At 41.0% G+C, this 26,986-nt stretch overlaps 1 protein-coding gene across 12 annotated transcripts in view; it reads left to right on the plus strand.

Moving 5' to 3' along the window:
• The first annotated feature begins 869 nt into the window (after nt 1–869).
• mctp1b (multiple C2 domains, transmembrane 1b) overlaps nt 870–26,986 on the plus strand; it is a 40,857-nt gene continuing 14,740 nt past the window's right edge. The window contains exons 1-11 of one of the 12 annotated variants that reach the window (XR_006375512.1): nt 870–1,704; nt 18,065–18,185; nt 18,271–18,413; nt 18,499–18,578; nt 19,249–19,372; nt 20,244–20,288; nt 21,585–21,623; nt 22,431–22,598; nt 23,174–23,304; nt 24,483–24,669; nt 25,447–25,540. Coding sequence is in view for 10 of the 12 variants with exons in the window: in XM_044174366.1 (XP_044030301.1) it covers nt 1,177–1,704; nt 18,065–18,185; nt 18,271–18,413; nt 18,499–18,578; nt 19,249–19,372; nt 20,244–20,288; nt 21,585–21,623; nt 22,431–22,598; nt 23,174–23,304; nt 24,483–24,669; nt 25,447–25,540 (1,660 nt within the window). In the remaining 2 variants the exon portion in view is untranslated. Of the gene's footprint in view, nt 1,705–17,498; nt 17,971–18,064; nt 18,186–18,270; nt 18,414–18,498; nt 18,579–19,248; nt 19,373–20,243; nt 20,289–21,584; nt 21,624–22,430; nt 22,599–23,173; nt 23,305–24,482; nt 24,670–25,446; nt 25,541–26,986 lie in introns of those variants that run through there. The other 11 variants (XM_044174366.1, XM_044174367.1, XM_044174372.1 and 8 more) reach the window with 11 other exon arrangements.

Below are 26,986 nucleotides of genomic sequence, written 5' to 3' on the forward strand. Positions count from 1 at the left end.
TTAAAACCCACGGCGCTCGACATTAGACAGGCAGTAAAAGTTGACGTTAGCTAGCGTTAGCGTAGCGTATGTTGACCTAACATTAGTCGAAGTGTTTTCTTATTGAAAACAAATCTCATAGCGGATTATAAAAAAACATCTGAGCGCCACACAGCAACAACGGCTACAGTCCGCCACCGGCCGGACAGAACTGTGACTGGTCAATTAAGTTGCCCTCCATAAACCTGTACTGGCCCTCGGGCCATCAGTTATGTCGGACCCTGGCCCACTTCCAAATCCCCTCCGATACGCATCTTCGTTATAACGTTACATTGTTTGAGGGAACTATAACGTTAGCTAACCGGACTAACTAACGCTAACGTAGCTCCTCAGCGACTGAAGCTGTTATTTTTCTAATTTTGACAGTTTAACCGGTGACAACACACTAGTTAAGGTTTTAAGGACTACGACTGTCGGTAGTTGTTGTTGATTTTAAATATGCAGAACTGTAATTTTATGGGTTATTGTTGTTCGGACGATTAAGCTAAGATAGCTAATACGTGCTAACGTCAGTGTCCGTTTTCTCACGCTAACTGGCAACTATACCACGTGATACCAACGTAGTTATACTATTGGCTCAGGAGCAGGAAACAAAACAGTCATTTTGGACCCGTCAACATTTTTAAAATGATTAAATCACAATCATATTTTTTTATTCCGCAACTTTCTAAAAGATCTAGGATGGATGTATTTTATTATTATTATTATTATTATTATTATTTAATTTTCTTCTACATATAAATTGTATCAATATAACCTTTAATTGAATTTAACTGATCATTTTCTTTTTGATCCTATCCTATCGATCTTCAAAACGAGACGCGGTTATCTGTAATATTGATTTTGTGCTATCGATCCGCCCACTGTGACAGATGTTGCGTGAACTCGTTTGGGGCTTGAAAGTAACGGACGTTCATCTCTGTGCGAAAGTCCCGCAGTCCGGCTCTGAGGCGGGTCCTGCTGTCCTCCCCGTGCCCCGGTGTAAACATTGACGTTAAAAGGGGGGCTGGACGACCCCGACCTCGGGTGTTTTGGCGTGTTTTTTCTGGGCGTAAATGCGGCTGAAGAGGGTCCGCGCGGATCGGTAGCCCGTCCCGTCGGTGTGGCAGCCGGTCTGAGCTCCGAGCGGAGGCGGGGATGGAGCGCAGCGGCGGCGGGGACGAGAGTGAGACCCGCTCGCCCCAACAAAACACGATGTGGAAGCAGTTTCAAGCCAAAGCCAAGCCGCTGCTCAGCCCCAAGCTGGGCGCCAGAGACCCCGAGGACAAGAAGGAGCGAGGCGGGTGGATGTTCAAGAAGATGAAGCGGAAGGAAAACGTCGCTCTGGACCGGGTGATCTCCTCCTCGCAGCCCGACCTGCTCTTCCCCTCTCGGGTGGATTTAGGCGTGAAGGAGGCTCAGCTCTGCGGCAAAGCGGCCGGGAGCGGCTCCGGTCTCGGCCGGGAGAAGCTGCAGCCCGCGCACAAGTCCACGGTGGCTCAGCTGGTGCAGTCCCACCACAAGAGCTCCTCTCTCGGGTCTGCGTGCTTGGAGAGGCTGGCCGAGGCACCGGGCTGCAGCGGGGGCGGCGAGGGCGGCGGCAGCGGCGGGAGCGGAGGAGGCGGCGAAGCGGCAACAGCTGCCGCAGCGGCGGAAACACAGCTGGAGCGCAGGGATGAGCAGCCGGTGAGCTCCTGCCACTCTGATGTGCTGGTTTGGCCTTTTAATATAATATTTGTCTGCAACTAACTGTCTTAATTGATACCTGGATCACAGGTTAATGGATGCACACTTTATAGGCAGGTTTAGTTGCAGAGTGTGTTTGCAGGAAAGATAGACACAAAGACATAAACAACCAGTAGATAGATAGATTTATTACAGGGTTATTAAATGAACATTTAATTATAAAAATAAAATGTATACACATTAAAATGCAATGCCGCGTAAAGGACCAGGGGCTGCTTTTATTGTCAATAAATCTGCAGTTTGTTTGCTCAGTTAATCACAGTGAAATAGTGAAAATGCTTCCTGAAGCCCAAAGTGATGCGTTCAAGTTGCTCGTTTCTTTCTGTCCAACAAACAAAAACCCAAACATATTCAGTTTACAATGAAATAAAACAAAGAAAAGCAGCAAAACCTCACAAATGACGCTAGAACCAGACAACCGTTTGACATTTGTACTCAATAAATGACTTAAATGATTGATTGATTATCAGGCCTGACTAAATGGTTACTCCATTAATTATTTCAGCTCTAATAATGACACATATCGATCACTACTAAAGGCCCAATCACTCAGGCATTATGTATGTATTTCAAGACACTAAGTGTGTGTGAGTGAAAAGTTTGAGCAACAGAAGAAAAATAAGCATTTTGTGTGTCTCTCAAATATAATATAAAATGTAGACTTTGCTCTCCTGCTAATACTGTTTATGTTATCAGGGTAAACAAACCTTTTACAGCTTTAAAGGAAGTAAATATATTGGGTTAAGTCATGTTCATCAGCCTAATATCATACAGGCTCACATCAGCAACAGCTCTGACCCAGCTCAAGAAAGGTGGGAAAATTGTCATTACAAAAAATAAAAGTTTAATGATTTATACTTCCGCCAGTGCTGGAAGAAGTACTCAGATCCTTTCCTTAAGTAAAAGTACTAACACCACACTGTGAAAACACTCCACCACATAAAACATTCAAAACCTTATCAGCTAAATGTACTTAAAGTATCAAAAGTAAAAGTACTCATTGTGCATTAAAAGGTTCCCTGTCAGTGTTTTCCTGTTATATCTGATGTTTCTGGATTAATATTACTGGGAGCTAATTGGTCACGAGATGAGATGTGTCACGATGCGTCTGATTCAGCTTAGCAGCTGATTAATTGTTCACGTCGTACGTTCACTTTTTGATAATTAATCAGAGCAGCGTGTCGAAATGTCGGGAAAAATCATCAGTAATCACCAGCTGGACATCTGTCCCAGAGCGTCTGCGCTGAGGGGAAGCTAGTTTAGGGTTAGATATATATTGAACAACTGAACTTGAGACAGTTGTTAAATAAAGAAGAGCGCTGACTCATCACGTGGCTGAAATCTGAAATCATATACTGTATATATCTTCTTTTCCTTTCGGCTGTTCCCTTTCAGGGGTCGCCACAGCGAATCATGTGCCTCCATCTAACCCTGTCCTCTGCGTCCTCTGCACTCACACCAGTTAGCTTCATGTCCTCTCTCACTACATCCATACATCTCCTCTTTGGTCTTCCTCTAGACCTCCTGCCTGGCAGCTCCAGCCTCAGCATCCTTCTACCAATATATTCACAGTCTCTCCTCTGAACATGTCCAAACCACCTCGATCTGGCCTCTCTGACTTTATCTCCGAAACGTCTAACATGAGCTGTCCCTCTGATGTCCTCGTTCCTGATCCTGTCCGTCCTCGTCTCTCCCAAAGAGAACCTCAGCATCTTAAGCTCTGCTGCCTCCAGCTCTGCCTCTTGTCTTTTGTTCAGCGCCACTGTCTCTAAGCTGTCCAACATCGCTGGTCTCACCACTGTCTTCAACACCTTTCCTTTCATTCTTGCTGAGACTCTTTTATCACACAACACACCTGACACTTTTCTCTACCCGCTCCAACCTGCTCACACTCGCCTCTTCACCTCTTTTCCACAGTCTCCATCGCTCTGAGCTGTTGACCCTAAGTTCTTAAAGTCCTGCACCTTCTTCACCTCTGCTCCCTGTGACCTCACCGTCCCACCTGGGTCCCTCTCATTGACGCACCTGTATTCTGTCTTACTGCGGCTGAGCTTCATTCCTCTGTTTTCCAGAGCAGACCTCCATCTCTCTAGATTTTCCTCCACCTGCTCCCTGCTCTCACTACAAATCACAATGCACTGTATATATACAGCATGTGAATGGATGGCCAGGCAGCCTCCGCTTACCAATGTCCGGGGATGAAATGCTGCAGCTCTGAGACCTACGTGTGACGGGGGAGGAGGGGTCCTGCACATCTCAGCAGGAAAAGAAAACGAGTTTGCAGGATACGTGCAGAAACTGGGCGTGAAAGAGATCCATGTAATGCTGAGAAGATGAGCCTAACGGCCAACACACAAAGCAAGAAATATAGCTATCTAAAGCTCCAGCTGTACTACAAACTGTGTTAACAACGAATAACTTTAAACTCAATAGAAAGTAGGTGCAGGAAATGCCTTTTATTTTGGACTATGTCCCATTTCTGCTCTGTGTACTAATTCTAACTGAGACCGCGCAGCACCACCTTTTCTGTAAGTACAGCTGGCAAATGTCCGAGTATATTCAGGAGAGCAGGTGTTACGACGTCGTGCCTCTAAGCTGTGTTATGGAGAGGCCCGGCCGGCGTAAAGGATTATAGGTTCTTCACCAAAAGTGATGCACTGGAGAGAGATCTGGTATTTAGGAGGCCAAAGCTGAGCTGGACCGTTCAGGAAACGAGGGAACGGCTGGAGAGATTATAAGAATCGAATTAGATAAAAATGACTGCGATTGCTGTGAGATAAAGATTTCCTTTTGCCGGCCACCGTGACTGTCGGTGTGGTAGCAGCAACACGGATAGCAGACACCAGCTTTTGTCTTTTATAACAGATGATTCAGTTGAGCCCTCGTGTCCAGTGCCAACACTGCGTGTGTTCGCTTGTTTTTCTTTCTGTTTTTGGAGGCTGCTAGAGACAAGAGATGAAGTAACAGTCTTTGCCTGGAACCACGTTAGTGTCCTCTCTGTGGACACCAGAGGCCGTGTGTCTCTACACGCACTGACCTGCAGGGGTTACATTTCATTGCATTATGTAGACAAAGGCTGCAAGAGTTTGCATTTGAGCATGAAGTCTGCTTTGTGACTCATGCACACGACTCCTTCTGTACAGCAGTGTCCTTGCGAATGATGTCAAACAGACACAGTAACAGAAAATAAGAGTTACAAATCGTTATTTCACACACCGAACAGAGGTTATTGAACACAGTGGGATTTGCTGTAAGCCTTGTCGGACCTGTATTGATGGCGATGCTGTGTAATGGCTATTGAAGATGTGTCACTTATTGAGTTTCCACTGTGTAGAGCGGCTGACTGAAGGAAAACAAACAGCTCATGTGCTTTTTAATAGAAAATGTGGTTGTTGTTTTTTTTACACAAGACAAATATCTGTGAGAACAGATTGTCAAGAACTATTTGTCTTTCTTGGTGTGTGTTTGTGTGCAGTCAGCTGAACCCGGGGGTGTAAGAGTGTGAAACTGTCTCACTCTATCAGCTCGTGTAGTATTCATCCTTGTCAAAGACCGGTAGCAGTATTAGTTTCGGGTATTTGTTTAGTCATTGCATGTGGGTTTTGCATATTAGTGTTTTTGTGATATTTCCATCATCTTACCCACTCTTCCACTCCAAAAAGTATCTTAAAATATACTGATTTCACACACGGTATGTTTTTATTATTAACTCTAAGAATTAAAAACTAGAAAATTATATTTTTGCTAAGAAATCAGTATGCATATCCAGTATATATCCTTGGGATTAGTTTTGACTTGCGTACTTATTTGGTCAAAATTGTAATTACAAAGAAAGTTTTATGTATTTTTCTGTCAGCACCTGTGCATTAATGTCCTCCAGGGGGCGATTGTCTGCGCTGTAATTTGATTGGTCCAATATCTGTGAGGGCGGGGATTAAAAACACTTGGGGTCGGTGGTGTTAGCCGTTGCTCCGTACCAGCATCTTGACTCCGTACGTAACTTTGTGATTCGAATCACGACACAAAGTTACGTGTTGACGTTACAGGACTACCTGTTGCTGTGAGTCATTTATTTGCCGTCACCACGTCTGGACCCGTGAAAGCTAACGCTAGCTAGCCCCACCTCCAGCACTGAGTGTGCAGGAGCTGACCGTGACACGCAGCAGGTGATGAAATAACATCAACGATTAAAACAACATCTAGTTGTCAAGCTAAGCTAACTAGCTGCAACTTTCCAGGTGGAGAAGCTAGTTAGCCTAGCTCGCTAGCTTCCGCTTTCCCAATGGAAAATGAATTCATGCGCGTTTAGGTTTTCCACAGGTCCGTTTCAGAGAAGACCTCTGACTTGGACTTTATCCGCCCCCTATTCAGCAAATATGTCTGAAGCCGGTTTTATCCTCAACAGCTGCAGATTCATAGTTTAGATATATATTATAGTATAGTTTATATTTTCTTGCACAAAAATGTAAGGCAGAATTTTAGTACAACTTTAAGATCTGTATTTTAGGACACTAGACTGGCCTTAAATCCGTCTGTGACTCTCTCTTGGCCTTTCGTTCGGCCTGTCAGTCAGGCTTACTCCACCGGAGAAGGATTATAGTCAAGCCAACCAGCACGGTTCCCCCTCTCCTTCCTCCATTCAGCGGTAACACCTGCTGCTCCACACCTGCTCCTTCTAGGCTGCAACTATTTTCGCGGGAGGATACTTTTTGAGCATACAGAAGTTTGTTTTTCTGCCAATCTGTAATTGCCTCGGAAGTATCCCGAGTTTCTCTCCCTCCCTATGTCTCCCACATAGTTGCTCCTACCGCCTCACCTTGTCTGTATTATCCTCCCGCGTCCTCCTCGACCCTGGATCTCTTTATAAGCAAGGCCCCGGTGGCAGAGTCCCGTCTAGCGATTCAAGGGTTACTTCGCTGCGCCTCCTGCGATGACTCCTTTTCCCTCGTCTCTACATGCGGACGGCTGCTGTCGGTGAGCATCACCAGCTCTGTGTTAGATAATGTGCACGGCGGTCTGAAGATGCGCAGTGGGGATTTTTATTTCAGCTCTGTGTTTGTGTCTTGTGATTTGGAATCAAGTAAAAAGGAGTTGTACTAAACTATACAAAGCAACAGGAGCAGTTTGCACACAGATATCTTCACATCCAGTTTCAGAATAAGCAGCATTTTTATGACGCCGGGTTAAAGCGTGTCAACAGAGGTGTAAACAAAAAACAACCCCTCTGAATAAAGCTGGTTTCACTTGAGTCAACTGAAGATCTGCTGTATGTAGGAGAGAGACTGTATCTATCAGTGTAAGATGAACTGAAGATAATATGATGTGACTGATGTTTATGGGTTTGTTGCAGGTCGAATCTGTCAATACTCATCACCCACTCCCCCCCCCCGTGTGCGACCCAGACTGTGATCCAGTGTGAATGTGTCGCATTGTGTAGCTTCACATCTGCTGCTTGTGATCATCTTCACCTGCATTTTAGCAAATATCTGAGCAGTATTTTAATGTACAGCGTGAAGGGCTGACAGAGTTTCCCCCCTACAGTCTGACAAACATCGACTGCTATTTACACACCATCGCTAATCAGATCAGTCCTCCGCCCACACAGCTCTGGGATCAGCTGGTCACTTTACTGGTATAATCATCATGGTGACTAGTCAGAATGTGGTTTATTACGTTTATGTTTAGAACAATATGATATAGCACAAGTTGTCTGAGTGGATGTTCAAAATGTGTGTTGAAACAATATTTCTTCATCCAAAACACAGAGTCACAGTGGAGACTCATCTGGTTTGTTTCACTGTTAGACACCGTCACGTTTTCCAGTATATCATTGGTGTAGCAGGCTGATTAGTCCGAATTATATCATAAATAAAATCCATATTGTTTTACATAATTTGGTGAAATGTTTTAATTTGTGTCCAGACCAACAAAGTAAAAAAAAAATCAGCTGGTTTAGTGATTGTTTGTGGCAGCTGCAGATGATGTTAATATCTTATGAATCTGCATCATCGCACTGAGACATTAAACATCAGAGCTCTTGAAAAGTTTCCCCAGAGAAACAGCTACTGCAACACACAGTAAGCTAGTTGAGCTAGCTGTAAGCTAGCAGTGAGACAGTTAACCGCGAACGTAACTTTGCGCCATAGATTGTCTTTTTAATGTGATGTTGTGTCGAACCTTATTTCCTCCTCAAAAATGCGGATGTGTGTTCCCAACTTCGAGAAATGTGAACCGGAAGTTAAGAGACAAAACTGGACGTGGATACAGTACTTTTATTTTCCCCTTTTCAACAAGTATTGTTGTTTGTATTCCACTAAGAAAGTGGAAGCAAGCTATGCTAACTAGCTGTCAGAATCAGCTTTATTGGCCAGGCATGTGTACACATACGAGGAATTTGACTTTGGTTTTCCGTTGCTCTCGGTGTACGTGCACTGGAATAGACATAAATTCAGCTAAAAACAAGGACAGCAAGCTCAACGCGTTAAAAAAACATTAAGCTACTATGTGCATATAGAGATATATATTCTAAAAAAAAAAAAAAAAGCACAAAAAACAACAACAGTAACATTTGTAAACAAAAAGACAATTGGTGAAATGGTTCAGCAATAAACATGATTAATGTAACCGGTCGCTTTATTTACATGCGGTAGGTGGATATGACAGTATATACAGTATGTGCAGCGTGCGTAGATTTAAAAAGTGATAATATTCACATAAACAGTGAGACGCAGTTACAGGACCAGTGGATGTTAGTGTCACGGGGGTCGTTCCTGGCACTGAGTGACTGGTGTTAACTGTTCATCCGAGCGACGGCCTGCGGATAGACGCTGTTCCCGTGTCTGGCTGTTTTGGCGTACAGTAGCGCCTCCCAGAGGGGAGGAGGGGGGACAGGTTGTGACCAGGGTGTGATGGATCTACAGTGATGTTTCCTGACTCTGGACGTGTATAAGTCCTGAATGGAGGGCGGGTCTGCAGTCCCGACTCTGTCTGTTCCTGTCCTGTTTGGTGGCCGATCCAAACCGGACAGAGACGGATGTGCAGAGGACAGACTGGATTATAGCAGAGCAGAACTGGATCAGCAGCTCCCGAGGCAGCTTGAACCTCCTGAGCTGCAACAGGAAGTTCATCCTCTGCTGGGCCTTTTTGACGATGGTCTCGATGTTGGACGCCCACTTTAGGTCCTGGGAGGTTGTGGATCCCAGAAACCTGAAGGCTTCCAAAGCAGACACTGTGTTGTTGGATATGGTGATGGGGGGGCAGTGCTGGGGGGCTCCTCCTGAAGTCATCTCCACAGTTTTGAGCGTGTCCAGCTCCAGCTGTTCAACCCCCCATCTGTGAGTACAGTTATCTAACTTCTCAGTGTAGCTCGTCTTGGCTACTCTGATCTCCTTCGGCAGCACCAGTTTCTGGCCTGGTTGTGGGTTGTCCCCACTTCTGTGGGCCTCCTCCTTGGCCTGACGAAGCCGCCTGAGTTTTGCAGTAGACCAGGGTTTATTGTTGTTGTATGTGCAGAAGGTTTTAGTCGGCACACACGTGTCCTCACAAAAACTGCAAGAAGAGTGGAAGCTAGTTAGTTTAGCTTGCTAACAGCAGCTCTGATTTCAATAACAAAAGTATAGAATATCACCAGCCTTGTCCTTTAAGGCTGGCATCAGTATGGGCGTTGGCCCCTTGAAACAACCATTCACAATCATTGATTTCATTGACAAAATATAAGTTTCTTTTGCTTTACAAATACAGTGCACATGGCTGTACTTCAGCAGCAACACATTTACAGTGCTGAGAAAGGCTGACGATTTGGTGTTATGCTAAACAGGAAGTAGTGAGATCAGTTTGCAGCACCACAGTTTGATGCTACTACTTCCTCAGTGGTGGAGGAAGTATTCAGATTCTTTACTGATAATGTCTGATTCTGTCTGACATTATTAGATTGTTAATACTGATGCATCAACGTTAGAGCAGCGTTTTACTGTCGTAGCTGCTCGAGGTGGAGCTAGTTTTAACTGTTTTATATACAGTTAGCTAGTTTTAACTGTTTTATATACAGTTAGCTAGTTTTAACTGCTTTATATACAGTTAGCTAGTTTTAACTGCTTTATATACAGTTCGCTAGTTTTAACTGTTTTATATACAGTTAGCTAGTTTTAACTGCTTTATACACAGTTAGCTAGTTTTAACTACTTTATACACAGTTAGCTAGTTTTAACTGCTTTATATACAGTTAGCTAGTTTTAACTGCTTTATATACAGTTAGCTAGTTTTAACTGCTTTATATACAGTTAGCTAGTTTTAGCTACTTTATATGCAGTTAGCTAGTTTTAACTGTTTTATATACAGTTAGCTAGTTTTAACTGCTTTATATACAGTTAGCTAGTTTTAACTGCTTTATATATAGTTAGCTAGTTTTAGCTGTTTTATATACAGTTAGCTAGTTTAGTCCAGTGGTTCCCAACCTAGGGGTCGGGCCCGTCCAAAGGGTCACCAGATAAATCTGAGGGGTCGTGAGATGATCAATGGGAGAGGAAAGAAGAAAAATACACAGATCTGTTTTCATATGTTTTTGTACTTTTTGTGCTTTTTTTGTAAAACATTGGATAATTTTACCTTTTTGGACCAAAAACAATAATTTAAATGAAACCATGTGAGAAGTTTAGAGGGGAAATGTCTCTTTGGTGGAACATAACAACTCAGAGACATCTGAAACATGACAAGAGGCCCAAACTAAACACTGATTTTTGTAAGACGTCACAAGCAAAAAAGGTTGGAAACCACTGGTTTAATCTTTAATAATGTGTTGTATTTTATTAGCTTCTCATATGTTTTTTAATGTTAAATCTTAATCTGAAAAGTAACTAAAGCTGTGCTCTGGATTGAGCCCGTTGGGAGCTTCCTCTGCCTTTCATTTACAATATTGATCACTGTGGTCTGTATTGGCAACAGTATTGATGTTAATAGCCCCTTGAGGTTAGACCATAGTGTTATAGAGACTCTACTGTTGACATAAAGAAGATATATATTACTCCCATGTATTCAGCTCTCCTTAGTGGGTTTATTGACTTTATTCTTAGCCTCCCTTGCCGCTGTCTGTAATCTTCACTTGTCTATAGTTGTGCTTCTTGACAGACAGAGTGCTAGTTTGTCACATACAGAGTTTCAAGTAAAAGCCTCACTTTGCCAATTTTACACATAAAGATCAGGTTACTAGTCATGGGAAAATAAATAGAGCTGCAAAGTAGCTTATTAAGTGATTTGTGTGAAAGCAAAAGTAATTTTTCAAGGAAAAACGCTAAACATTTGCTGCTTCCAGCTTCTCAAATGTGAAGGCTTGGTTTCTTTGTCAAATATGATAGTAAATGAAATATTTTTGGGTTTTGAACTGTTGGTTGGACAAAATAAGGCATCAAAACAAAGCCCTTTGGGCTAAGGTAATACGTCTGTGACACAGCAGGAGTCTTATGGTAGCATGACTGAAAAGTCTAGATATTAAATCATCAAGCAGTCACGTAAACAGAATATCACACAATGGCTGTCTAATCAAAGTGCGCATGCTTTCGGCTGTTCACTGGGAGCATTGCCTTAACAACTCTTACACAGACTGGAGGTGTGTTTGCTTGTGTCCTGGTTAGAACTGGAATGATTAGTAGATCGATCGCCGGAAAAATAATCAGCAACTGTTTTGATAATTGATTCATCGTTTCAGTTATTTTTTAAGCAAAAATTGTCATAATTTGCCCATTTTTCGGCCATGTATGATAGCAAACTGAATAACTTTTTAAAAAAAGACGTCAGCTTGAGCTCCGGGAAGTTGGGATGAACATTTTTTGACTAAACAATTAATCTAAAAAATTATTGGCAGGTTAATTGATAATGAAAATAATCCTGACACACAAAAGATTAAAGCCATGGCTGCATTCACAGATGTTTGTGTAAACAGAAATACACAGTCCTAAAATAAGTGTGCATCAGTATAGCAGATGGGATTGTGTGTGATCTGATGCTATTCTCAGCTTGGTGCTTTTGCTTCCTGATTTACTGCCACAAGACAATTAATCCTTTCTAAGCAGCTTGTTAACTCTGGCAGCCTGGTGCTCCTCCCATAATGCAAACTCCCTGAGTCAGCCTTGGACATGCTGTTTCTGTGCCACGATGAAACAGTAAAATCCCCCTGAACGTGACACCTCGGGAGCTACACGGCTACTGTCTGCTATCTTTATTTTTGAGGTTGTCACCGGCTACCAAAGAAAATATTAAGAGTAGATTGTGTTGTTAATACTCCCGGGCACATAACAACTGGGACTGGGACTGGTAACCCTCTATTTATCTTTAAAAGACGACACGTGCAGCAGGACACTGACCTCAGGGTTTGATGGCACCATGTCTGAAACCTCCATGAGTCCTCACAAGTTAAAGGAACAGTTCAACACTTTGGGAAATACGCTTCATTGCTTTCTTTTTGAGAGTGAGATGACAAAATCAATACCAGTCATGGCTGTGCGTAAAGTATAAAGCTAGCAGGCAATTAGCCTAGCTTAGCTAAAAACCGGTTCTGTCCAAAGTGAAAAAATACACCTCTAAAATTCACTATTTTACACGATTTATCTTGTTTGTTTAATCCGTTCTCAGTAGGCGATTTGTTCATTTTTAACAGGGGCGATGGCCCAATGGGAGCGAGCCATAAAACCAAAACAATGAGCTGAAAGGAGCTGAAACAGGTGGACACAAATACGACTCCAAGTGAATGATAATGTTGCTCTGTAACTGCTGGATGTGTAGATAGCTAACTGTCCGCAAACATTAGCAAAAACAGCTTTATAAGATGATAACATGTCAGTGTTTTCAGTTATGTAAAGTCGACCTGGAACACCTTATCCTCTCCTCTTATACCAGCAGCCTGTTGGTTGACTTTATCTCCTTATTTAATGTCATTATGTCTGAACTGGACTTGCCCCACTTATCACATCCTTCATCTGAGGATGGAGACTACATAACGTTTCAACAGCCCTCCTCCTACAACACATCCTCCACACAGCCGGCGAGACTCACTCAGCCTCCTCATGTTGCACACGACGCTCTCCCTTATTTCATTACCGCGTCTTCAGTTACTGCCCGGTGGAATTTCCGCAGCTTGCAAAATGCCACAGCAGAACTTGGCACACTTTGAAAGATTTCAGCTTCAGGAAACAAGTCTGTGTTTCATAATGTGTTTAGGTGATTTCTGGCAGCAGGCAGGAGAAGCTGATATGCTTTTGAAGTTGAAACTGTGTGTTCCTGCACAACAGCCGCCAACTTAAATTCATGTACTTGGCAAATTATGTCATTTTGATTTTAACTTGGAAGTTTTGGATGAAATATAATTTTGAGTTTCATTAGCTACTGATGGAGGTTAGAGAAAGAAAACGTGAGTTATAAGAACACATTCAGCCTCCAAACTTTCTGCCTCTGAGGAGAAAAGGAAACCAAACTCAGTCACATAAGATTGTCTGTTTAATTTGTATATTCCTCTGGTTTTTATGTCACCGTGGCTTCTACAAATTAAGAGATACTATTTTCTCTGGCCCACACAAAAACAGTGGTGGAAAGTAACTTAGTACATATACTCAAGTACTGTACTTAAGTAAAATTTTGAGGTACTTGTACTTTACTCAGTATATCCATTTTAATTCAGTCGGAAATATTGTACTTTTTACTTCACTACATAAAACACAACACATTGTTAAGATTAAATCAGGGGTTGGGCGTCTTGTCATGTTTCAGATCTCTGAGTTTTCAGCACTTCCACCAAAGAGACATTTCCCCTCTAAACTTCTCATTTAAATAACTGTTTGAGGCCCAAAGAGGTCAAATTACCCAATGTTTTACAAAAAAGCAAAGATTAGAGAAAAGTCCAAAAACTGAAAGCAGATTTGTGTATCAGAACTTTGTTTTTTCTTCGTTTCTCTCCCATTAATCATCTCACGACCCCTCAGATTTATCTGGTGACCCTTTGGAGGGGCTCAACCCCTAGGTTGGGAATCACTGGACTAAACTAGCTAACTGTGTATAAAGTAGTTAAAACTAGCTAACTGTGTATAAAGCAGTTAAAACTAGCTAACTGTATATAAAGTAGTTAAAACTAGCTAACTGTGTATAAAGTAGTTAAAACTAGCTAACTGTATATAAAGCAGCTAAAACTAGCTAACTGTATATAAAGTAGTTAAAACTAGCTAACTGTGTATAAAGCAGTTAAAACTAGCTAACTGTATATAAAGTAGTTAAAACTAGCTGTGTATAAAGTAGTTAAAACTAGCTAACTGTGTATAAAGTAGTTAAAACTAGCTAACTGTATATAAAGTAGTTAAAACTAGCTAACTGTATATAAAGCAGTTAAAACTAGCTAACTGTATATAAAGTAGTTAAAACTAGCTAACTGTGTATAAAGTAGTTAAAACTAGCTAACTAGCTAACTGTATATAAGTTAAAACTAGCTAACTATATAAAGCAGTTAAAACTAGCTAACTGTATATAAAGTAGTTAAAACTAGCTAACTGTATATAAAGCAGTTAAAACTAGCTAACTGTATATAAAGCAGTTAAAACTAGCTCCACCTCGAGCAGCTACAACAGTAAAATGCTGCTCTAACGTTGTTGCTTCAGTATTAACAATCTAATAATGTCACACAGAATCAGATATCAGTCACAGGAGACATTTTACTGCAGAACCAGAACTTTTACTGCTGATACATTTTACAGCTAACACTTCTCTACTTTTACTTAAGTAGGACTATGAATGCGGGACTTGTAACGGAGTATTTTTACATTGTTGTACTGGTACTTTTACTTTCTACGTAAGTAAAGAATCTGAATACTTCCTCCACCACTGAGGAAGTAGTAGCATCAAACTGTGGTGCTGCAAACTGATCTCACTACTTCCTGTTTAGCATAACACCAAATCGTCAGCCTTTCTCAGCACTGTAAATGTGTTGCTGCTGAAGTACAGCCATGTGCACTGTATTTGTAAAGCAAAAGAAACTTATATTTTGTCAATGAAATCAATGATTGTGAATGGTTGTTTCAAGGGGCCAACGCCCATACTGATGCCAGCCTTAAAGGACAAGGCTGGTGATATTCTATACTTTTGTTATTGAAATCAGAGCTGCTGTTAGCAAGCTAAACTAACTAGCTTCCATTAACATTTAATTAGTGATCTTTAGAGGTGCTGGTAGACAGATTTGTTAAACTTTGGAAGGAGCCAGGCTAGCTGTTTCCCCCTTTATGCTAAGCTAAGCTAATCGTCTCCTGGCTGGAGTTTCATATTTACCGCACAGACACGAGAGTGGTATTGATCTTCTCATCTAACGCTCAGTAAGAAAGTGAATTTGCCAAAATGTTGAACTGTTTCTTTAACATTTGAGAACAATTTTAATGAAAAAATAAAGAGTTTTGCAGCAGAAACATGTTCGTATACCTCATGACGAGATATCTAGAAAAGTATTTTCTAGATAAAATAGTAATTTTGGGATCAGAACACAAACTAAGTAAGGTATTAAAGAATTCAAATGGTATCCAGCCCCGGTAATTTATACTCCATGTTAACGTGGTCTTGAGATAGCTTAATCTGTGATATTTCCACTTGTTCCTTGTATAGTTTGTCTTTTTTCAAGCATTTTCTAAACATGAAATGTCGTTTGAAACACGACAAAGTGATGCAAGTCACAACACCTGTATCAAGAAAATTAGTAAGTTCAAGTAAAGTAAAATGAGTTAAATGACAGGTTCATGTGTACTGGAGACGTTCAGATTGATCTCAGCCCACTGGCAGGTTTTTATTTGTGTTTTAAATGGTAGCAATTACAGTTCTGACAGGTGCGACGAATCAAAGAAATAATAGAAACCAAAGAAATCCTGCACGCCGTCGATCACTTGCACTCACGTTATTGACAGCGTTTCGGTTCTCAGACCTACATCAGTTCATAATGAACACATACATAAATAAAATATAAACTTTTACGTGATGAAGGTGGTTAATAACGTCAGTACAACTGATTGACAGGATCCTTTGATTTCTTTGCATTAAAAAAAAAATCATTTTAGAACTCAGTAATGGACAAAATAAGTAGTTAAAATGGAAACTTTAATCAAAATAATGTGAAAATCAGCAGCTTATGGCCTCCTGTGTTGGACATCTTCTGTGTATTGACCCACAGGCTGTTTTCTGCAGGATGGCTGGGCATATTTATACGATATAGTATATTGATATAAGTATCAAAGTAGTCTCTGGACATCTGAACTGTAATACACACAGTCGAGGCCTCTTTTCATATAAGCGTGGTCCTCATGTATTACCACATTATAGAAGTATTGATCAAGGCATCTCTGTAAGTGGATGTGTGTGTGTTGACAGGATGCAGTATCCCTAGGAGAGACGTTCTCTTGTGTGATGAGGTTAATGTTTGATTAACGCTGTTGCTTACATACGCACGCGAGTGGCACTGTCAAATGTAGGATCTTCAGCTTTAATCTAAAACTCGTGTTTAAATAATTACAGCAGTTGAGGGTGAACAATATGATCAGTCTAATCTAGCAGACGTAACCTGCAACGAGCTCAGCTGTTCCAGTAACACAGCACACCTTTAACTGCAATCAACGGCTGACAGCTGCAGACTTTGTGGTGTTTCATTCAGCATGTCATTATTGATGTGTCATGTCTGCGTCCTGTCTGTCTCAACGGTCTGGCCTCAGAATTAGCATCGTTGCGTTTGTTTTTATCTCCCTGTAGCCTTTGTGCTCACGCGACGACACCGAGATTCAGTTTCAACTAAATAAGGAAACCCAGGATTAGAGGAGAAAAGGTGGCAGGCAGCGCACAGACCAGTGCAAAGCAAATTAACGTCCGAGGATGTACATACAACAGATTCTGTCTCAGAGTCTCAGGCTCACGACTGGATGCCTTGTCCCCTTTTCCCCTGAATATTTTGGTTGTTTTAGGACTATTTAAAGTGAGGAATATGCTACTCTCTTCAGCGCCATTACTTTGCTGTGGCCGGTTATGAAGAAGTCACGTCAGGATATAAAAGCAGAATACTGTATCCTTCAGGTTTACCTTTTTTTTTTTTTTTCATACTTGAACCACAACAGAAAGGTGTGAAAGGTGTCACTTACAGCGGCGAACCCACAGAGAATTATTAAATACCTGAAAGACAGATCTTCCTGTGGTCGTTTTGCATCTCTTTGCAGTCAGGTGTGTCTCTTTATAGTGGTTTTGCATCTCTTTTGTAGTGGTTTTGTGTCTCTTTATAGTGGTTTTGCATGTCTTTGTAGTCGTTTTGTGTCTCTTTGTAGTCGTTTTGTATCTCTTTGTAGTCGTTTTGTCTCTTTGTAGTCGTTTTGTGTCTGTGGTCATTTTGCATCTCTTTTGTAGTTGTTTTGTGTCTGTTTGTGGTCATTTTGTATCTCTTTGTAGTCGTTTTGTCTCTTTGTAGTCGTTTTGTGTCTGTGGTCATTTTGCATCTCTTTTGTAGTTGTTTTGTGTCTGTTTGTGGTCATTTTGCATCTCTTTTGTAGTCGTTTTGTGTCTCTTTGTAGTCGTTTTGTATCTCTTTGTAGTCGTTTTGTCTCTTTGTAGTCGTTTTGTGTCTGTGGTCATTTTGCATCTCTTTTGTAGTTGTTTTGTGTCTGTTTGTGGTCATTTTGCATCTCTTTTGTAGTCGTTTTGCATCTCTTTGTAGTTGTTTTGTGTCTCTTTGTAGTTGATTTACTTTCCAACAAGAAATATTAACAGTCACTTCAAACAGAGGCTTTGACCCAGGGCCCCCCCGATCCCTTGGCCCGTTCAGTAATCCATCTGTGGTTCTTGTGTAATGGCGGAAGTTATAAATGAGGGAGATCCTCTCTTGCATCTACATCAGGTAATGAAGCAGTGTTAGGCGTATAAGTTATGTATTTTCAGTTTCTGCATTGTCACAGCAGAGGAGGTGCTGCAGCAGTGAAACAGGGTTATACAAGAATGGAAAAAATATCAGCTCAACAGCACTGTGGTCTGATGGGAGGAAGCTACTCTCGTGTAATTTCCTGTCAGTGGTCACCCCTGGGACAAGTTACTGAGCTGAATCAGACACTTCAGGCAGTGCTAGTAGTGTGCAGGCAATAGTGGGTGCAGATACAACTGAGGTAGTGAAGGCTACGCCTCAGCGACCGCTTACAGGAGCTTTTATTTTTCTTAATAATGTTGGTGAGTTAACTTTGAGAGTGTGGCTCTTACGGTGATGGAGTGACTGATTTCAGGTTGTGCAGTTTGTAACTAATGCACCCGTTCCTCCTGACAGGGTGTGGGTGCTCCGTGCTCCTCGGGTGTCACCTCTGAGCGAGCCGTCTCTAGCTCAGAGATGTACAAGCTGGAGATCGAGCTGAAGAGGGGACACAATCTGGCCGTCAGAGACAGAGGAGGTATGAGTTGTGTCTTGTCTGTCTCCCCTTTTTCTTTTCTGCTCTTGTTTTTATGGATCTGTGACAACTTTATTTGTCTTTTTAGGCAGCAGTGATCCCTATGTCAAGTTCAAGTTAGCTGGTAAAGAGGTGTTCAGGAGCAAAATCATCCACAAAAACCTCAACCCAGTGTGGGATGAGAAAACGACTCTAATAATGGATAGTCTGAGTGAACCTTTGTATGTAAAGGTAAAGACTTGGACACACACTGCACAAAGCTTTTCCATATGGATTCTCCAGAGTCAGTGGAGATGTTTCTGTTGCTCCTCTGCAGGTGTTTGACTATGACTTTGGCCTTCAAGATGACTTCATGGGTTCTGCTTTCCTCTACCTGGAGTCTCTAGAGCAGCAGAGGTATGTCAGCCTAATGACATTCATGCCACCATTTGGTATCACTTCTGTGCCCCTCCCTGGATGGGTTTCCCTTTTACAAACAAAACTTTTCAGCTCCATTACTCTGCTGTAGCCAGTCCATACTCAGGATACAAAAGCAGAATACTTCACATACTCATGTTTGTCCATCAGATATTATTTTTTTTTACCACAAGAGAATAATGCAACCACAAGCGCTTTAAGCTGCAATAATCAATATTCATGATTATATACGTGGTCGTCTTGCATCCGTTGGTAGTTATTTTGTGTCTCTTTGTGGTCATGTGATATCCATGGCAACATTTGTCATCACTTTTGTGTCTCTTCCTCGATGGGTTTCTCTTTTACAGACAATCGTGGATGCCTCACCGCAAGTCGGCACCTCTGTCAGCTGTCACTGAAACTCTAAATGTTTAACTGATCACAGCATTGATCATAGAGCCTCTTCTTCATCAGTTTCTGTGCAAAACTATCTCTCACCTTCTTGGGATATTGAACATTTTAAGGCACATGCAGTTTAAGGCTCCTCATAAGCTCTCACGTATTCTGGTTTGTTTTCTAACCCCCGTGAGACCTTTAACGTGTTTGGGAGTAGAGCTGATCATGCAGCAGCACAAACAGTATTTACACCTGTCCTACCTGTGTGTCACAGGACGATACCTGTAACTCTGGCGCTGAAGGACCCTCACCACCCTGATCAGGACCTGGGCAGCCTGGAGCTGGCCGTCACCCTGACGCCTAAAGACAGTCCCATAGAGGAACGGCGAGACTCGATGGTACGTATGCTGGCGATTACATCTCTGTTCACTTTGATTTGGTTTACTTTACTGGTGTGAATGTCAACTGAGTCTCTTCATAAAATAAACTATAATGTTACATTGAAGAAAAGTGAGTTATTGCAGTCAAAACTTACTGATGAGTGCAGGCTGGATTTTACGGCTGTGAATAATGGTGATTGATGAATTTTTCTTTTTGATTAATCATTAAATGGTTGAATCTTTAAAATACAGAAAGGTGAGAGACGCAGCAAATCCTCACAGGTTCAGAGCCTGTAACAGCAAACGTTCAGCAGCTTTGCTTGATACAGTAAACGACTTTAAACCTTTAATCGGTTGTTAAATTACTATTAATGTTCTGTCGGCCCACCAATCAATTGATCTAGCTGGTTCCCAGCCTGGTGCTCGGGACCCCCACAAGGAGGATCGCGTGTCAAATTTGGAGGGGTCACAAGATAAAAAAACATATTTCTGCTTCACAAAAATTATTGAACTTTTTTATCAAACCCACCTCCAATCTTTGCTCTTTTGCTTGTGAAATGGGGGATATTTTTAGGTGTTTCGGGACCTTTAAAACTCATCAATCAAAACAAGTAAAAAACGAGTCCTTGGTGCAACTGGTAGACACACAGTTTGCAACCAGTGACGGACATCAACAGGTTGAGAATCACTTTACTAATTCATTAATCCGCTAATCATTTCAGCACTACTGGAATAAAAAAAAAAAAACAATTAAGAGAGCTCAACAGCTCAGTACACACACACACACACACACACGTTGTATAAGAACACACACTCTCTCATGTCACTGTGAGGATTTTGGCTTTCACGCAGAGATAATGAGTCTCTGCTGCGTTTGTGTTTCCTGCAGCAGAGCCTGGTTAAGGCGTATCGGTGGAAGCCCTATGTGAATAAAGTGAGTGTAGTGGTGATTAGGCTCGTAGTGACTTCCCGTAGCTTTCCTACTTTATCTGCAGAGCGCACTCTAACTTTGGCATCAGCGATATGATTCTTTTACCTTTAATATTTTTAGTTCTTTAGTTGTAGGTTTTGTTGTTGTTAGCTTTAAGGTTTTAGCTTCAGTGGTTTTGGCTTCATCTTCCCTCAGCAGCTCTTATGAATAAAATAAATATGACATATAGAAACTGCTGCGACATCACCACTGATCTCAATGTGGCACTGATCAGAAGGCTAAAACTGAAAGAAATTCATGGCCATTTTCATTTGAAATAGCTTTTAACGAATGCCGACTTTAATATGGAAGCAAAGACACAGCAAGCTGACAGAGAGAGAAGACTGGACTGACGTTCATCAGGTGACTCCAGATGAACGATCGTGTCGCTCCGGATCTGCTGGACTTGTAAATAAACAGCTGTTTGCTAACAAGTTCAACACATCAACTTTATAAGGTGATGATATGTCAGCGTTGTGTTTACAGCTTGTTGTGCTGCCTCCAAGTGGCCAAAAAAATCTATTAATGCAGCTTTAAAATTAAGTATTTGAAATTACCTTCTGCAAATCACATACATTCAGATGGTTTTCAAAGTAAAATATTTCAGTAATTAATTTTTATTGGTATTTAAATGTAAACATTAAATTTCACAGTTAGATTCAAATCCTTTGCTTCCATACTTTAATGTCCGTTTTTCATACAGTGTTCCGCGTTTTGTTCTTATCTCAACTGTAATCACATATATACACACACATATATCCTAGATTAGTATTTGAGTATCAGAAGACGGTTTCCAAATGTCTCCTCAGCACTAAGATATTAAACACAGCCTCTCTCGCCCATGTTTTATTCAGTATATAAATTAATTATAGGCCAAGTGTTAGCCTGTGCTGCAGCTCCAGTCAGAGAGGAAGAGATAAACAACGATGAGGAAGAGGGAAGAGGAATGAAGATGAGGGAAATTCAACAAACAACAACAGAAAAAGAGACTCTGAAGACAGTCAGCTCGGATAGATCAAAGTCATTAAAGCTAATTAGGCCATAATAATGAATATTCAGCGCCAGTAGAGAACATTTTTGTCTGTTATAATCTGTTTCCAGATGCTTTATTCATGGAGCTTAATTGAGGTTGGATTGAGCAGCACAGAAATAAACCTGTCCTGTAGCGCCCCCTAGTTTTTACAGCCCTCTAGTTTAACCGTTAATGTTTTCCCACCCTGCAGGAATCAGTTGAAATAATGTATTTTAATGTATGTTCAGACTATGCTGCTCAGGAGGTCCTGGAAACGATCCACTAAGGTAAATCATCATCGTCGTCGTCGTTGTCGTCGTCGCCTGTGTGTGTCACCCTGATCACCTTTCTGTCCCTGCATGTCACCGTTTTGTTTGCTCATTTTCGGTATCAGGACCTCATTTGACAGTTTTTGTCTCGTGTGAAAGAGTTCGAGGACACGTCAGCCATGTTGCATATCGAGCTCTTTAAATGTTGACTGCTGTTGTGTGTTGTAGCTGCGGTCATGTGGACCAGGGCCCTGTTCTTCAAACTGTATCCATCCAGGCTAACATGCTAAAAATCTCATCCAGCTAACCTTAAGTTATCTTAAAGGTCTGGGGATATTCTATATTTCTGTTATTGTCAATAAATCCAATGAAGTTTTGTGTGTCACAGCCTGATAGATCTTCTTCCTCCACAGTTGTCCAAAAACTATTAAAAACACATCAATGAGACACACACACTGTAGTTTATCCTGATAACTTTCAATGTATCTATTTTTATTCAGTCCCAACTATCATGTATAGGTGTAGACTTTGAATGTGCCGACCGAATTCTGACACCAACATGTCGCAATAACCGTCATTTTTTCCATCTAAAATCATAATTACATAATTTCTCAACATGGCTCTAAAGAAAGGAGTCAATCATCTACAATCTGTCTTCATTCAAATCAAGCTGACATGTGAAGAGCAGGGCCCTGCATGCTGTCCGCCTTTTTCCTGACATATGACACATACTATTCAGAGTGTGTATCTCTGTGTGTGTGTGTGTGTGTGTGTGTGTGTGTGTGTGTGTGTGTGTGTGTGTGTGTGTGTGTGTGTGTGGACCAGCAGCAGCAGTCAATGCGTCTCTCAGAGCTGCATCGGAAATCCCAGCTCTGGAGAGGGATCGTCAGCATTGCGCTAATTGAAGGTCGGAACCTGATTCCCATGGACCCCAACGGTCTGAGTGACCCGTACGTCAAGTTCAGACTGGGACACCAGAAGTACAGAAGCAAGGTACGCTAACGCTAACGCTAACTCTGGCCTCTGCTCGGTGGTTTACCAGAGGAGGAAGAAGCACTCAGAACTTTTACTTGTTACTAGTAGCAGTACCTCAGTGTAGGAATACTCCGGCATTCAACATTTTACTTACGTAAAAGTACAAAAGCACTAGCATCAGGATATACTTAAAGTAGCAAAAGTAAAAGTACTCATTATGCAGAATAATATATATTGTTTTATAATTATTGATGCATTAATGTGTTCATCACTTTAATGTTGCAGCTGGTGAAGGTGGAGCTAATTTAAATGTATTTATATATATATTTTATATGTATTACTTTACATACTGCTTGTGAATTTCCTCCCGTGGGATCAATAAAGTCTTATTGACATAATAATATCTGATTATTATCTGATCTGAATCCACGCCTCGTAGCATGTAGTGGTTATGGTAAGTCTCCCGGAAATGTAAGTCAATGTAATGTCCTCTGAAGTGATGGAAACACCACTCTGTGTGTGTGTGTGTGTGTGTGTGTGTGTGTGTGTGTGTGTGTGTGTGTGTGTGTGTGTGTGTGTGTGTGTGTGTGCAGACTGTGCCAAAGACCCTGAGTCCACAGTGGAGGGAGCAGTTTGACCTTCATCTGTATGAAGAGACCGGAGGAGTGCTGGACATCACAGTGTGGGACCGAGACACCGGGAGGAGAGACGACTTCATCGGGCGGTCAGTTGTTGTTTTTCTTTCTGCGTCTATCTGTATGCATTTGTTTCATTTGTAATAGAATAAACGTTTATGTGTTTTGAAAAGTGATATACAAGAGCAGACACATACATATATATATAAATATGGGGGACAAATGAAAGAAAAACCCAACATAAAGTGTCAGCAGGATGTCGTTCCACCACGAGCCTCCAGCTTCGGAGGGATGAAAATCATTCCTCCGAAAGAGTTTCCCTCTCTCGGTGTTGTTGTGACGGTGGTGTCTGACACATCACTCCTAAAACCTCCCATCTGTGTTCAGTTGGGTTGAGATGTGGTGACTGTGAAGGCCGTTTCTCACGATTCACATCATTTTCATACTCCTCAAACCATTCGGTGAGGCCCGGTAGCCCTGCGTGGAAGCATCTGCAGTCATTATGTGGGTTTTCACTTTCTGTTCGTCCCAAGGGAGACCAGGCGAAACCGGAACGCTTTGGTTTGGTTTCACAAATAAGACGAGCACTCACAAACTTTCTTCTTATATATATATTTTTAATTAAATCATTAGCAGCAGTTCACTACAAACAGACATGTCAGGCAGGCAAAGAAAAGAAAAGACACCAGGCAACATATAGTATATATATATATATACTCAGATGCCAATTTATTAGGTACTCCTAACTAAAACTAATGCAGTCTGATACAGCAGTCCTGCACTAAATCATGTGTTGAAGCGGTTTTAGGTGTTGATTCTACTGTGTGCTGATTTTGGAGGACGCGCTGTAGTTTGTGCTGCTGCTGAACTGTTGTGGTGGTGTTTTCTAATATTTAGTCTACCCTTGTTGATATAAATGGGGATGACGAAATAATAGAAACATATATAACGTAAATAATATAATTTAACAGCACTTTAAAGTGAAGCTGCCAAAATAACGATAAAGTTGAATCAACACCTTTCTGAAACAGCTTCAACACAAACTGAACTTTATAACTTTCAGGATTTATTACAGGTCTGTCGTATTACACTGCATTAGTTAAAGTACAACATTTCCCTCTGAGATGTAGTGTAGTAGAAGTATACAGTGGCATGTGAAGAAAATACTCAAGTACCTCACATTTTTATTTTAGTACAGTACTTGAGTAAATGTACTTAGTTACAATCCACAGACATAGTTCATGAGCTGAATGCGTTTGTTGTCCAGCTGCCAGTTGAACCTCTCCACTCTGGCTAAGGAGCAAACTCATCACCTGGAGCTGCCGCTGGAGGAGTCCCGGGGCTACGTGGTGCTGCTGGTCACGCTGACCGCCTCGGCTCACGTCTCCATCGCCGACCTGTCCGTCACCCCGCTGGACGACCCGCAGGAGCGCAGGCAGATACTCAAACGATATGTAAGCGGCGCTCTTAATGCCACTGATGATGTCCAACAAATAAAACACAGGTTGTTACGACCCGGCAAGCAACAAAGAACCCGGTGGATTTGGTAAAATAAAGTAATTTGTTGCTTGGATCAGTTGTAGGTAACCTAGGTTTACAAATAACAAACACAGGAAAGGGCCTAACGGTGCTGCTCAAATCAAATAAATAAATACAACCAAGAGAGGACTCCTAAATCAGAGTTTTAACAAAGTCTACCTGACTAAATAACAGAAACAAAAGAAAGAAAGTAAACCTTTATCTGTCCTGCCCTCAACACATCTGAAGCAGCGCCCCGGCTCCTAGTGTCTAACAGAGGATGTCTGAGTGTGTGTACGTGTCCTTTAGCTGAATGACTGAACCGGGTCCAGTCCACAGGTAGTTAAGCGAATGCCTCAGGTTCGCATTAAAACAAAAATCGACTCTACACGGTGATTTAACTCTTATCGAATACAGACTGAGGTTAGAGACACAGCGGCGTGCTGCTCACATCAAATCACAGCCTTCACGTCTGATATCTTGGTCGAGACTATAAAGCTTGTCTGACAAAACTGCATCCTCCTGATTGGAGAGCTGGACTGGGAGCCTCTCCAATCGGGGTCTGCGGGACGGCAGCCTCGTCTCGGCCGCACATACCGACGCTGGAAAGGGTTAGACACGCACTGGGTCAGATCGAATCTCCACGGAATAAAAAATAAAACACTGCAGCATGAATAACATGTCGATGTTTTTGTGCCTCTTTCCTTCTCCAGGGTGTGTTGAAGTCGTTCTCTAACTTCAGAGATGTGGGCATCGTGCAGGTGAAGGTGATGAGAGCAGAAGGACTCATGGCTGCAGACGTAACCGGTAATCAAAACCTCTTCTTAATGTGCTCATCATACATCCTGTACAGTACTTTATACTCCCGTAATATACTTTATACTCCTGTAATATACTTTATACTCCTGTAATATACTTTATACTCCCGTAATATACTTTATACTCCTGTAATATACTTTATACTCCTGTAATATACTTTATACTCCCGTAATATACTTTATACTCCCGTAATATACTTTATACTCCTGTAATATACTTTATACTCCTGTAATATACTTTATACTCCCGTAATATACTTTATACTCCCGTAATATACTTTATACTCCTGTAATATACTTTATACTCCCGTAATATACTTTATACTCCCGTAATATATTTTATACTCCTGTAATATACTTTATACTCCCATAATATACTTTATACTCCTGTAATATACTTTATACTCCCATAATGTACTTCATACTCCTGTAATATACTTTATACTCCTGTAATATACTTTATATTCCCATAATGTACTTTATACTCCTGTAATATACTTTATACTCCTGTAATATACTTTATACTCCCATAATATACTTTATACTCCTGTAATATACTTTATACTCCCGTAATATACTTTATACTCCCGTAATATATTTTATACTCCTGTAATATACTTTATACTCCCATAATATACTTTATACTCCTGTAATATACTTTATACTCCCATAATGTACTTCATACTCCTGTAATATACTTTATATTCCCATAATGTACTTTATACTCCTGTAATATACTTTATACTCCTGCAATATACTTTATACTCCCGTAATGTACTTTATATTCCAGTAATATACTTTATACTCCTGTAATATACTTTATACTCCCATAATATACTTTATACTCCTGTAATATACTTTATACTCCCGTAATATACTTTATACTCCCGTAATATATTTTATACTCCTGTAATATACTTTATACTCCCATAATATACTTTATACTCCTGTAATATACTTTATACTCCCATAATGTACTTCATACTCCTGTAATATACTTTATATTCCCATAATGTACTTTATACTCCTGTAATATACTTTATACTCCTGCAATATACTTTATACTCCCGTAATGTACTTTATATTCCAGTAATGTACTTTATATTCCCGTAATATACTTTATATTCCTGTAATATACTTTATACTCCCGTAATGTACTTTATATTCCTGTAATATACTTTATACTCCCGTAATGTACTTTATATTCCTGTAATATAATTTATACTCCTGTAATATACTTTATACTCCCGTAATGTACTTTATATTCCAGTAATATACTTTATATTCCTGTAATGTACTTTATACTCCCGTAATGTACTTTATATTCCCGTAATATACTTTATACTCCTGTAATGTACTTTATACTCCCGTAATGTACTTTATATTCCCGTAATATACTTTATACTCCCGTAATGTACTTTATACTCCCGTAATG

Source organism: Siniperca chuatsi, linkage group LG18 (assembly GCF_020085105.1).
Source record: "Siniperca chuatsi isolate FFG_IHB_CAS linkage group LG18, ASM2008510v1, whole genome shotgun sequence".
Classification (NCBI taxonomy): domain Eukaryota; kingdom Metazoa; phylum Chordata; class Actinopteri; order Centrarchiformes; family Sinipercidae; genus Siniperca; species Siniperca chuatsi.